The 14098-nt window shown below is 44.9% G+C and overlaps 1 protein-coding gene across 9 annotated transcripts in view; it reads left to right on the top strand.

Moving 5' to 3' along the window:
* GREB1 (growth regulating estrogen receptor binding 1) overlaps nt 1-14098 on the top strand; it is an 89916-nt gene that overhangs the window by 45174 nt on the left and 30644 nt on the right. For 8 of the 9 annotated variants that reach the window (XM_041757385.1, XM_041757383.1, XM_041757381.1 and 5 more), the window contains 6 exons: nt 2292-2420; nt 3134-3262; nt 3910-4107; nt 4878-5058; nt 6661-6856; nt 8217-8353. In XM_041757385.1, coding sequence (XP_041613319.1) covers nt 2292-2420; nt 3134-3262; nt 3910-4107; nt 4878-5058; nt 6661-6856; nt 8217-8353 — 970 coding nt within the window. The remainder of the gene's footprint in view (nt 1-2291; nt 2421-3133; nt 3263-3909; nt 4108-4877; nt 5059-6660; nt 6857-8216; nt 8354-14098) is intronic. The other variant, XM_041757379.1, reaches the window with a different exon arrangement.

The following is a 14098-nucleotide window of genomic DNA, read 5'->3' as shown; positions in this document are numbered from 1 at the left end:
GTGCTGCAGGGTTTCTGGGTGGGGCCTGTGGGAGGAAGCAAGGACTTAGGGACCACCCGGAGGGCTTTGGCCTGTGTAGCTGGAAGAGTGCAGACACCATCTACTGAAATGGAAGGCGCCCCGCAGAGGTATTATTGTTATTTAAAACTTTTATGTATTTGTTTATTTATTGTTAAATATTTTATTTATATATTCACGAGAGACACAGAGAGGCAGAGACACAGAGGGAAAAGCAGGCTCCCTGCCGGGAGCCCGATGTGGGACTTGATCCCAGGACTCCAGGATCATGACCTGAGCCAAAGGCAGATGCTCAACCACTGAGGCACCCAGGGGCCTCTGCTTTTTAAAACTTTTAACTTGTTCTCATGGAACAAGGGAGAGACACCAAATGGGTCAGATGCTCCTGTTTGATCCAGAATTGGCTCCTCCCTTTGTCAACATGCAGACATCAGTGACAGGGACATAGCAGTCTTGGGGTGTTGGCAAGAAGGCGTCTCTGGGTTGGGCTTATAGAGGGTGAGCAAAGTAACAAATATAGACAACTATGTTGAGAAATTTTTCTTTAAAAGGAATAAAGAAACGGGAGATAATAATGGGAGGTGGAATGGGGTCAGGTTTTTGTGGTTGTTCTGGGTTGGGCAGTATAAGCCTATGTTTGGTATGGAGAATGATGCAGAGAGGGAAAAGCAGGTGATGCAGGCGGGAAAGGGCTGGTTAGGGGGTGTCCTCCAGTGGGAGAGAGGGCCGGGGCTGCGGCGCACAGTTGGAGTGTCGGCCCTAGGATTTGCAGGAGTCGAGTCGGCGTGACTGTGGTCTTCTCTCCAGCCACGGCCAGCAGCTCGGTACAGTCAGAGCAGGAAGGGGGTTTGGTGCAAGGCGTGTTGAGGAGGGATGCTAGAGAGTGGGTGTTGCTGGACCTGGACTCTCCGTCAAGGTGGGGTGGGGCATGAAGACATCCGGGAGGCTCCATGGATCTGAGAAGAGTGGAGGGAATTGTTGGAGTGTCAGAGGTGGCTGGGGAGTGGGCTGTAGGGAGTGGGGGATTCAGAGGGGCAGAGTTATCAGGTGACCAAGCCCAGGGTGTCGTGGTTGCAGGTGGATGGGGGGAAGCAGAGGACAGCTCCTTGGAGGAGATGGGATATATCGAGCAACTTTCATGTGCCAGGTTGGTCTTTGTGTATATTGTCATGTTACCCTGTGCGGTGACTTCACTAATTCACTGACCTCATTTGTTCCTCTCAGAGCAATAGGAACATCTAGCCACAGCTTCCTCTTGTTAGCTAAAAAGGAACACAAGAGGGATGCCTGGTGGCTCAGTGGTTGAGTGTCTGCTTTTGGCTCAGGTCATGATCCCCGGGTCCTGGGATCAAGTCCTACGTCGGGTTCCCTGCAGGGAGCCTGCTTCTCCCTCCGCCTGTGTCTCTGCCTCTCTCTGTGTGTCTCTCGTGAATAAGTAAATAAAATCTTTAAAAAAAAAAGAGAACACAAAATTTTGAAGTCTAGCATTTTCTTAGGGAGTCATTGGATACAGATTTCTCAACTTAAAGAGGACTATTAGTCAAGATTTAAAACCTTGCTCTTAACATTGTTGCAAGGTTTTCATAGATCTTGGGGGGTCAGTTTGTAAAATCAGAATAATTTTTGGAGGATAAGTACACTCCTATTTTTGGAATTAAGAAAATGATACCACTGCTATTGCATGTTTTAAGCCTGAAATTTTTGTATCTCTTTTTATGAACTTAAAAAATGCACGTTGTTACCATGCCGTGCCCCAGTTCTCCTTGAGCATTCTTGATCGTAAACTCACTCCTTTTTTTGGTTTTGCTTTTATTTTATAAATTCCTTACATGGTTTGAGTAGTACTTTTGGAAATAAACCCAGAGGACTGATGTTATGTCTGGGATCAGGCTAAGCATTTTATAAACGGTGTCTCGTTGACAGTCCTCCCGACGGTCCTGTGAAGTAGATACTGCGGCGAGTGAGTCCCGTGTGTCGGGGGAACCGGGGCTGCAAGGGTGATGTACCTCCTGCTACACAGCTAGCAAGTGGGAAGAGAGGTTCCAAGGCCAGTGCTCTGGGTTTTCCCTCTTATCATCCTATTAAACTGAGCCAGGGATGGTTTATGTCATTTGTTCGCTGAGCAGCATGAGCACCTGCTCTTAACCAGGCTTGGTGACGGCTTGGGGGGTTAGAGAGAGAAAGAGAGCAATGGGCACAGACTCTGCCGTCGAGGGGCTCACGTGCTAATTCTGAGTGGAGGGGCTCAGTGAACGTTGTTGTTTGTTTTCTAGGAAAATACCAAGCCCGAATCCTTTCCGAGAGCCTTCTCACCCCAGCGGAGTACCAGAAAGAAGTCAATTACGAGCTGGTTACGGGCAAAGTGGACTCCTTGGGGGCCTTTTTTAGCACCCTGTGTCCAGGTACGTTTATAGTGAGACAGGTGTAAATTCATGAGAGGGAGGGGCCAAAACAAAGATGCAGGGGTGAAGCCCTCCGGGAGCTCGGCCCCTGGGACCTGCTGCGGCTGGCCGTGGTTTGGGTGTGCAGGGTGACCCTTCGTTCTCGTGTTAGCATTTACCACCCTTTCTGTGGTGGCCTCTGGCTGGCCGTCTTCCTGTGATGGCTGTGGGTTCTCTGAGGTGGGGGCTTTGTGGTTTCTGCTTTTTGGGGGCCACGAGGGTCTTAGGCCTGTTCCTCCATACCCCCCCAGCCCTGTGCACTGCCGCTCCCTACCTCCCGCTCTGAATTGCTTGAGGCCATCTCAGTCCATGGGTTCTATGCCAGGAGTCCTGTGCCCTCCTGCCTTCTTTGCCTGGCTCCTCACCCCATTTCCTCCTAGAAACTTTCACTGGCCCTTCCTCCTCTAGGATGGACTCGGACCCCTTCCTCTTGTCCTTTAACGTCTGGCTTCTTCCTTCTGTCCTGGCACCTACCACCTCACAGTGTGATTTTCTCCGACATATTTGCCTTCCTTACCAGGTTGTGGGCTCTGTGGCTGGATGGGCTGTGTCTTCTTTATTTCCATTCCCCCCGGGCCTGGGACAGTGCCTCATACATAGTACGTGTCGTGTGGATGTTTGCTTAATTTCACTGGGATGGAAAAACCCATTTCTGTTCTCTCTATTTTGGGCAGAGGGTGACATTGACATTTTACTGGACAAATTTCATCAGGAAAATCAAGGCCATATTCCATCTTCACTTACTGCCTCCTCTGTGACCAAATCAGCATCCCTGGATGTCGGCGGAGCACCGGCATGCACAAGTGAGTGATGCCAGGGAGCCAGGGGCCAGGGCCTGGGCTGGTGAGACAGTCAGTGTCCAGGGGGCACCAGGGGGGGCCTATGAGGAAGCAATGTTAGAGGCACATCCAGAAGGCAGGGCATCTCCTTTGTTAGCATCAGAGTGGACAAATATATCATTTTTATTTTAGTCCTTAACACTAGTGGTCTCATCCTACCCTGCAATGTATGCCTGTACATACATTTTTCCTGAGAAGGTACATTTCTCTGTGTTAATTTCCAGTGTATCAACGCATTGTGGAAATAGTTTATTCCACAAGCATTCTAGAAGAGCTATGATGGTCTCCCTCCCCTCCAGAGAACTTGCAGCCTCTTCCAAAGTCCAGTTCTCAGGGTCAGCTTCCCTGGAAAGCTATGTCTGTCCCCTTCAGGGGGAGTAGATCGCTGCCTCTGTGCTTCTTGAGCACTGTTCATCCTTTTATTCTGAAATTCCCAAAAGTGTGAAGCATACACAGCCCAGAGTGGGCACTCGATACACGTTGGCATCATCCCCCTTTGGTTACTTTGTGCTCTCGTTGGGGGGCCCACTGCCTGATTCCCCAGCAGAGGTCCAGGCTCTTGGCTGTCTGCTCTTGGGGGCGTCTCACCTTTATGGGGGCTCTGCTTCCAGGTTACAATCTGGAGCCTCACCACATCCGGCCCTTCCAGCTGGCCGTGGCTCAGAAGCTCCTCTCCCACGTGTGTTCCATTGCGGATTCCAGTACCCAAAATTTGGACTTAGGATCCTTCGAGAAGGTGGACTTTCTGATTTGTATTCCACCCTCAGAAGTGACCTATCAGCAGACCCTGTTCCATGTCTGGCATTCAGGTACGGAGCATTTGGGGGGCAAGTTGTGACATCTGCATGGAGAAGCCTCTGATTCTTTTAAATTCAGATTTGGAATAGAAATACCAGGCTTTGCCTCTAAAGTAGGTAGGGCAAGTATTCATACCCCCATTTTATAGATCATGAAACAGATGCTCAGTGATAGCATATTGCCCAAGAGTGTATAATCCACTAAAGCTAGAACCATGACTTGAATTTCCACTCTGTCCCACTCATATCAGAAACCAATATATTGATACCAAGCTTCAGTTTGTGATTTTCCCTGTTTTCAAGGGGATGAAATATGAAATACACGAAAAGTCAATGTCTTAACTCAGGATTTATTCTAGAGTACTGTAACCTAAAGCTCATGGCCTTCAGGCTGGGAGATTATTTTGCTGGGGATGGTGGGGGGTGGAGGGGGGACCTTCCCCTTCCCCTCAGCACCCTGAGCCTGGCACCACTGGCCTCATGAAGCCAGCTTTGCTGTGCCCCTGGGTGGGCCGCTGTGCACAAAGCATGCTATGAAACAGGCCCCCCACCTCTTGGCCCAGCTCCTGCACGGATGCATGTGTGACATGGTTTGCATGAGGTCAGCTGCCCTGACACACACCCACCCTCCCCATGTCTCACACATCCCTGTAACCCCGGGGCCTGCCAGAGTGCTGGCCAGACAGGACATGCTCACTAGGTGTCTGTCGAGTGAGTGAAAGCTCATGACAAGGGTTTTACTTGTCATATATCACTTGTGATGTATCTTTACCATGTTACAGGGGTTTTATTGGAGCTTGGCTTGGAAAAGGAGCACATGACGAAGCAGAGGGTTGAACAGTATGTTTTGAAGCTTGATGCTGAAGCTCAGACAAAATTTAAGTCCTTTCTACAAAACTCCTTTCAGAATCCACATACGCTCTTTGTTCTAATCCACGATCACGCCCACTGGGATCTCGTGAGGTGAGAGTGATTTTGGCATCTGGCAGGGTTGACGGCTTCCTTCTTTGATTAATATGTGGATGACACTCAGGCCTGGGGATTCAAGCCTTGAAAAGATAAATGATGTTGGGGTTTTGGCATTTGGAAGCGGATGCTGTGGATGCATTCCAGAACCTTAGATCTGGAGATGGTCTCAGGGAACGTCCGGTAGAGCCTCTAAAAGGTCCCATCATGGAAACTAAGGCTCAGTGTCCCAGGGCTGGGGTGGGGGCATGGGGTTAGTGGCAGAGCTGGCCTAGTACTAGGGCCCCTTTTTCTGTGCCCTACTTAGTAACAAGGTGCCCCCTGGTACAGGGTGGGGATCCTGACTGGAACGGCTCCCTTCCTGATGGAGGCCCCATTGGCTCCAGTGCCATGGGTCACAGCTGGTGCCACCCGGCTTTAGGGGTGATTTTATGGACTCCAAATGAGTGTAAATCTGGATGAATTTTAGATGGGGTCAAGCTTGGAGTCTGGTGGAATTCCATATTTCCTAGGATCCATCATCTCCATAGACTGGTGGGAGGATTGTGCATTTAGACATTGCCGCTGACTGGGTTAGGAGGGAGGAAAGATCCTGAGTCAGGCCCCAGGGGAAGGCTTTGATATAGCAGAGATTCAGAAGCGTAGGGCTGGCCAGAACCTCCGAGATCACCTCTATGAAGGGCATACAATATAGGGTCCCTGCATGAGCTTGGAGGTATTTGATCATCCTGAATTCTATAAAGAGCTATCTTGTGGATATTCGCTTGAGGGGTAGATTTCTCAGGCTAGCTACCTGCCATCCAAAAGGTTAAGCATCCCGTCTTTCTGTTCTGCTGCGTGGCTTGAAGAGAGGGCTGAGGCCGTGGCCCGTGGGGAATGGCTGAGCTGTGCTTGTGTCCCAAACCCCTCATCCAAAATGCTACCCCTGCCCAGTCCTATACCTTTAAATTTACTGTAGAAAGTAACCATTTATATCCTCTGTGGATCGTTTCAGGTCTGGAGGAGAATTTAGGGGAAAGGATTTAGGGAAACAAGTACACAATCAGATGGGACCAAAGGGGCACTCCTGGGTGAGAATCACTGCTCTAGAGGAGTGGGCAGCTTGTGTATCCCACAGGCAATCCTCCGTAAATACCACTCCCCTGGCTAAGTTTTTGTTTTTTTTTTTTAAAAAAGATTTTATTTATTTATTTGAGAGAGAGATGTAGCGAGAGAGAGCATGAGCAGGGAGGAAAGGGAGAAACAGGCTCTCCGCTCGCTGAGCAGGGACCCCCACCAACACACAGAGCGGGGCTCGATCTCAGGACCCTGAGATCATGACCTGAGCTGAAGGCAGATGCTTAACTGTCTGAGCCACCCAGACACCCAGCTAGGTTTTTAATAAGCAATGAGTATCCAAGGAGTCCCTGACAGGTGCCTGCAGTGTGCTCATTTTTTTTTTTTTTTAATTTTCCTAATGGGCGGAGCCATGTGTTCATTACTTGCAAATTTGGGGGCAGGGCTGGTTATACCTGTGTTCAACTGCTCAATCCTTGTAAAATTACAGAGCCATGTTAGTTGTTCCACTCACTGTGTCTTCTCCCCACTTTCTTCCCTCAGTAGTGCTGTTCATAATCTCTATTCCCAAAGTGACCCGGCTGTGGGATTGGTGGATAGATTGCTCAATTGCAGGGAGGTGAAGGAGGCCCCCAACATCGTGACACTCCACGTGACTTCCTTCCCTTACGCGCTGCAGACACAGCATACCCTCATCAGCCCTTACAACGAGATCCACTGGCCTGCCTCCTACAGTCATGTGAGTACCACCCAGCTGCTGGGCCTGGTGTCGCCGTGACCCTTGACCCTTGAGTCGGGAGATATTCTGTTCAGGAAAAATCTTGATTAACTAGTGTAGCTGGGAGTCAGATGGGTCCCAAGTGTTTTGGAGCTTTGATGTGACCCAGAGTTAGATTTAAACCCTTCCTGGTCTTTAGAAGCTTTCTTACAGAACATTAGTTAGCCTCCCCATCCTAGGCCCTGTACTGTTTGGTCTAGAAGCCTTGGAAATGTTCCTCCTTTTCCTATCCCCACAGCCTTATGCTGCCAGGCTCAAAATCTCCTTCCTCAAATGGAACACACATCTGTAAAACCTGGTGAGGTGTTAGTTTACCCCCTGCCTCTTCCTCATCCAAACAGAAGGGTACAACTGATAATTTGAGAATTCTGAGAAGAGTTTGAGAATTCTGGGCAGTTGGATGCTAGTTAATTATGCAAGTAACAGGTAAACCTCAAATTCTAGATGACTTTGGAGTGTCCCAGAGTCATCTGAGGAACTTATAAAGGTACTGATGCTTGGCTTCGGTCCAACAGATTTAGAATCAGTGGTGGTAATAATAGCAGGTGCTTCTGTAGCACTTTCGTGAGCTAGGGAGGCACTGTTCTGAGTTCTTTATCATATGAACTCCAGCTGTACTGTGTTCTCACATTTGAGAAGCTCTGATGTTAGTTTGGGAGGAATGTTAGGTCGATGGGAGTGGAATTGATGAGATAAATGCCTTTTTTCCTGCTGATTTTAATAATTAAGCAAACTGAATGCAAGATGGTTGATAGGCCTATTCCTAAAACTAGCTTAAAATTGTTGGAAAGAAGCAGTTCTTTAACCAAGAAAATTGTGGGTTTAAAAAACTAGGCTGATTTTCTTCTTGGCATAGATACTAGGGGTCAAATGAATGGAAGTCTCTTGACTGATAGGGATGTGCCATCCTCTAAGTATAGAGTGCTCTGTGCTCTGGGTCTGCAGAGGGAAGTAATGTATAAAACTGCAGAATCAGCACAACTTATTACTTTTTTACAAGGTTCTATTTATTTATTACAGAGAGCATGTGTGTGTACATGCACATGAGCAGAATGAAGGGCAGAGGGAGAGGGAGAGAGAGAATCTCAAGCAGATTCCATGATGAGCATGGAGCCTGACACGGGGCTCGATCTCTCAACCCTGTGATCATGACCTGAGCCAAAATCAAGATTCCAGCGCTTAAGTGACTGAGTCATCGGGGGGCTCCAAGTCAGCACAATTTAGATCAAGATGCCTGTGCTGGCCGTCTACGTGCCCAGCATGTGAATCTCTATCCCCACAAATGCAGTGTTTGTGTGACTGATGTTCTTTTCTGTTTTAGGGGGTGGACTTATATCCTGAGAATAAGAAGTACTTCGGCCTGTCAGAGTTCATTGAGTCCACCCTTTCTGGACACAGCCTCCCTTTGCTCAGATATGACAGCTCCTTTGAGGCCATGGTCACAGCATTAGGAAAAAGGTACACGTCTCTGTTAGAAGTTACTAAAAATGCTCAGGAGTCAAGTGTAAGCTGAAGCATGTGCAGCCGGAGGCTTCCAGAAAGGGGGCCAACTTCCTCCTTTCCTGGGTGACTTAGTCCCTCCATTAGAGGGATCCTGGTTTATTTCTTGTCCTGCCTGCGGGGCCAGTGATCTCTATTGTCCTGTTGTTCTAGAACATTTTAGAGATGAGAATAGGCGGTAATATTTTGGAATGGGGGACGATGCGTTTGAGACTCAGGGAAGCCAAGAAAATGGGAGGAGGTAAGACACCAAAAGATTTAAAGGAAATGATAGTGACAATCATAGTTGGCTACATCGTTCATGCCTGTGCGTATCCTGTGTTGAGTGCTTACTTTGTGCTCTTTGCTGTTCCAAGAGCCTCACCATCTGTCTTAGCCAGTTGCTGCTGTTATCTCCATTTTGCAAGTAAACTGAGGCTCAGACCCCTGTGACTTTTCTGGGCCACACATCTGGCAAGTGATAGAACTGGCTGTGAACCCAGAGTCAGCCTGACTCTACAGCTTGCCCTTTGACCTGTGTCATGGCTGATTTCTGGCAGATTTTAAAGCTGTCATGTCTCAGATGAGGAAACCGAGGCCCAGGGAGGTTAAGTGGTTGCCAACATCCACCCAGTTTATACGTCATAAAACCAGCCTGAGTTTTATAGACTGGCTACTGCAAAACAAAATGAGTGGTTCTGCTGCTAATTGTCGGTGTTGAGCTGGGCTCTACCACTGTCCCTCAGGGCGCCCCCTTCTCATGTGGCAACAAAGGGATTCAATTAGACGTGTGCTTCTCAAGCTGTGTTCCAAGCTGGGCTGCTTTGGCCAGATGCAAATAGCTCTTATGCCAAAAGGGGTCCCATGGTCAAATGTGTTAGAGAAACCTTACATTTAAGGTTTTCTTTTCCATGGGAGTTCTCCGGGCGTTCAGGTGCCCTGCATACTGTAAGTCCTGAGGAGGGGGCTAGAATGTGCGATGTCTCCATTGTGTGTCATGGGATCGGTTTTCCCCAGAATGCCCTCTGAGAAACTAAATCCCTTTCAGTGCTGTGATGCTGATGGACTTAATCTGTTCTCCACCTCACACACGGGCAGCTACGCGCTCATAAACTTGCTAAGGGCAGGAGTCCTGCCTCTGCCTCTCTGCCCTACTCTCCTCATGCAGCTCCTTATGTTGGGTGCTTAGTGAGCTGTAACTTTGGGTCCAGTACTCTACGTTTATTGCATAAAATATCATCACAGCAGCACAGTGAAATAGGTTCTGTTATCCCTGTGTGTCAGAGGAAGGAGCAGACTTAAGTTGGGTCACCTGCCTTAGGTCCCATGGAGGGGTTGTGGTGAAGCCAGACCAAATCTTTGTTACTTGGCCCCAAAATAGTAGAGCCACTAAGCCATACAGAGCAAGGTCTCATGGTTAGTAGAAGGCCAGACTGACCACAAGACCATACGTATGTCCTAGGTTTATACTTAGTAAAACATTAGTTTTAACCTTTGGCAAATCACTGAACCTGTCTGAACTTCTGTACCCTCACTTGTGAACAAATCTACTTTTCTAGTGGCTTCTTTTTTTTTTTTTTTTTTTTTTTTTTTTTTCTTTTTTTTTTTTTCTAGTGGCTTCTTATGAGAGCTTTATGGAACAAGAACGTGTGCAGCCTCAGGGACGGTTGTATGCTGGGAACTCAGGCTTCAGAATCATGCTTCCTGGGTTAGTTCGAGTCCTGAGTCTGTCGCTCATTGGCTGTGAGTCTTTAGGAACATTTCTCAACCTATTACCTAGGGTAATAATGCCTGCCACACGGGGATGTTATGAGGGTTAAGTGAATTAATACATGAAAAACATTAAGAGCATACCTGGTGAAAAAAAAAGAGCATACCTGGTGTACATTACATGCCCATGTTAGCTGCAGCCAGCACCATCATGCTTTGTCACCATCACTGTCACCACCATTACCACCGTCAGCACCACCATTGGCACCATGGTTACTGTCACATCCCATTATCACAGTCACTTGTCACTGTCACAACCATCATCACCATCATTACTGTCACCACCATTATTACAAAGACCATTATCACCGTCACTGTCACCACCATCTGCACCACTGTCACTGTCCCATCATCAGCATCATGATCCACCTCACCACCATTGCATCGCTGCTATTACCATCACTATTACTGTCACCATGACTGTCAACTGTCATTGTCATCCTCACCACTGTCCTCTTCCTTTCTTGCCTCTCTCTCCCTCTGCCGAACCGGAAGTGTGGCACAGAGATTAAAATTCACATTTTACCGAGTGAGAAGTAAATAATAAAACTCTGGAATATGAGTTATGGAGAATCATAGGATCGCCTGGGAATCATTTAAGCCAGCCACCCCACCCCATTTTGTATTTGTGGGAAATGAGGCTCAGAGAGAGGAAGTGATTTGCCCAAGGTCACACATCCTATTGGTGGCAACCTGGATTATAGCCAGGTTTAATATTCTTTCCACCATGCCATGCTGCCTTTCCTAGGAATCATCTGTCTGGAAATCTTTTTTGACATAGGCAACTTGGACAGAAGTCACTAAAGGTAAGAACACATTGGTTCCTGCCCCTTGTCACTATGTGCATGGTCAGCCTGCTGATTTGCCCTGTGTTGCACACAGACACCAGTATATGGCTGGGAAACCCACTTGTAAGACCACAGATCTGACACAAACTTGCTGGTACCTAAGAGATTTAGGCATTTCACAACTTCCACTTTTATTCCAATATGTTTTCTGTGAAGCTTCCTTCCTGTAGGATCAACCATGAAGGCTTAGGGGCAGGCACATTCTCCCTGTACATGCTGTTTGGAGATGGGCTGCTTCCCCACTACCTTCCACATAGTGGTTCTTTTTTTCTTTTCTTTTTAAACAATAGCTTTAGTGAGGAATAACTGACATACAGTAAACTACAGATATTTAAGTGTTCAATTTGGTGAGTTTTGACATATGTAAACACTGGCAAAACCTTCACTGCAATTAAGATAATAAATAAGAGTTCCTTCTTACTCCTTGGTAATTATTCCGTCCTTTCCCTTTCTCACTATAGACTATTTACATTTTCTAGTGTCTTATATAAATGAAGTTATACAATATGTGCCAACAGTTCATTCATTTCTCCAATGGCTGATGATGTTGGGCATTTTTTCATGTACTTATTTGTCATTTGTATGTTATCTTTGGTGAAATGTTTCTTGATGAATTGACTCCTTTATCGTTATAAAATGACCCCCAAAATATTATTCTTTGTTCTAAAATCTACTTTTTCTGATATTAATATAGCTATTCCAGCTTTCATTTGAGTAGGGTTAGCATAGTTCATAATTTTTTATCTTACCTTTAATTTACTTGTGTCTTTATATTTAAAGTTGTTTTCATATAGGCAGCTTATAGTTGGGGCTTGTTTTTTGCATCTGACAGTCTCTGACTTTTAATTGGGGTGTTTAGACCATTTATATTTAATGTCAGTATTGATGTGGTTGTGTTTAAATCTATCATCTTGCAGTTTTTCTATTTGTTTCATCTGCTCTGTGGACTCCCCTTTTCTATCTTCTTTTGTATATCTATTTCTTACCTTCTAGGCTTTGTGCTTCTATGCTCATACCTTTTACTTATATATATTATAAACTCCACAATAAATTACTTTTGCTTTAGTCAATTATCTTTAAGAGCTATTTAAATAATAGTAATTTTTAAAAACACCTTTTATATCTCTGCACACAGTTACTATTTCCAGTGCTTTTCATTTCTTCATGTGGTTTAATATGGTTTCATTATCCTGTCTGAAGGTCTTTTCCCCAACATTTGTAGGGAAGGTCTGCTGGTGATAACATTCTTTAAGCTTTTGTGTGTCCTTATTTTTACTCATCTTTGAAAGATACTTTACCTGGGTATAAAATTTAGGTTGTTTTTTTTCTTTGAATACATTAAAGATGTTGCTCTACTGTCCTCTGACTTGCATTGTTTCAAACAAAATCTGCTGTCATCCTCATCTCTGTTTCTTGCTGTAATGTGCCCACCCTTCGCAGCCCCTTCTATCCCCTGGCTGGGCTGCTTTAATTTTTTTTTTTAATTTGTCACTGGTTTTAAGTAATTTAAGATATGAATAGGTATAGTTTCTTGTACTTAAGAAACTTGTACTCTTGTACTCTTATAGAATCTTGGTATAGTTTTCTTGTACTTAAGTTAATTGAATTTTCATTACATTTGAGGAAAATTTCAGTGATTATTTCTTCAAATATATTTTTCTACATTCTCCTCTCTCTTAGAGTAATCCAATCACACATACATTAAATGGTTCAAAGTTGTTCCTGTAATTCTCTGATGCCATAGTCGTTTTTTGTTTCCCTTTGTTTCATTTAAAATCATTTCTATTACTGTTTTCACATTTACTAACCTTTTTTTCTGCCGTTCTTCACATCCAGTTTGTTTGTTTATATTTTTATAAAACTAAAGGAGTCTTATAAGAAGAAATTCTTCTCCTAAGAGAAGAAATTGTCTTCTAAAAAAAGAAGAAAGACAACTTCAGGCACCACGTGCATGAATGTACATTGATGAATTGATGATAAACAGTTACTTGCATTTGTTTATTAATCAGGACTCTTGCAAGTGATAGAATCTCAATTTGAACTACCTTAAGAAAAGGAGAGAAATGTATTGAGTTGTGAAATAAAAGGAGAAGTTGAATAAATAAGGCACAGAATGTCAGAGATGCAGCTTGTTTCAGGAGCAGCTTAAGTTAGGTATTGCACACTCCCAAGACTGTGTTATCTGGTCTCCTATGTCTCTCTGTGTTGGCTATGTTGTATCTCATTGCACACTGCTTCTTCCATGAATATATCACCCCTGGTTGTTGCTGAATTACACAGTCTTCAGCTTCTAGAGGAGGACTGATTGTTTTAAGCAGTTTGAAAAATTCCCAGAAAAGACTGCTGACCTATCATGGGTCATCTATCTATCCCTGAATGTACCTATTGTAGCTGACAGGGCAGGGCAAGTCCAAATACCAAGATGGTAGTTCCATGAGAATTCAGGGTCCAGGTCATCTTCTCTCTTTTGGCTTTTTTAGTTTTGATCTCTAGAATTTGAGTCTTTTTTATATCTCTACTTGACACTCTCAGTCTTTACTGTAGTTTCTTAAGTGTATGGAATATAGTTATAATAATAATTGTTTTAATGTTCCTGTCTACTAATTCTATCACGTATGTCATTTCTGAGTCACTTTCTATTGATTGATTTTTCTTCCTCCTTTATTATATTATATTTTCTTCTTTAAATATCTGTAATTTAAAAAAATAAATAATTAAATAAATATCTGTAATTTTTGAGAGGATTCCAGACATTGTGAATTTCACCTTGTTTTGGCTGGATGTATTTGTATTCCTATAAATCTTCAGCTTTGCTCTGATACAGTTAAATTGTCTGAGAGTTTGATCCTTTTAGGTCTTGTTTTAAGCTTTTTTCAGCAGGATCAGAGCAGTATTTAGTCCAGGGCTACCTTTGCCCACCACTAAGGCAAAACCCTCTAAATATTCTATAATATTCCATGAATTCTGAGGTCTTCCATGCTGCTGATGGGAATAGAAGCTATTCTAAATCCTATGTGAGCTTGAGACATTGTTCCCTTTAATTCTCTTGGATTGTTTTTTTTTTTTTTGGCCTTGAGTAGTTTCTTCACCTATACGCACTGATCAC

Source organism: Vulpes lagopus, chromosome 5 (genome assembly GCF_018345385.1).
Source record: "Vulpes lagopus strain Blue_001 chromosome 5, ASM1834538v1, whole genome shotgun sequence".
Taxonomy (NCBI): Eukaryota; Metazoa; Chordata; class Mammalia; order Carnivora; family Canidae; genus Vulpes; species Vulpes lagopus.
This window is presented reverse-complemented; position numbering and strand designations above follow the sequence as displayed.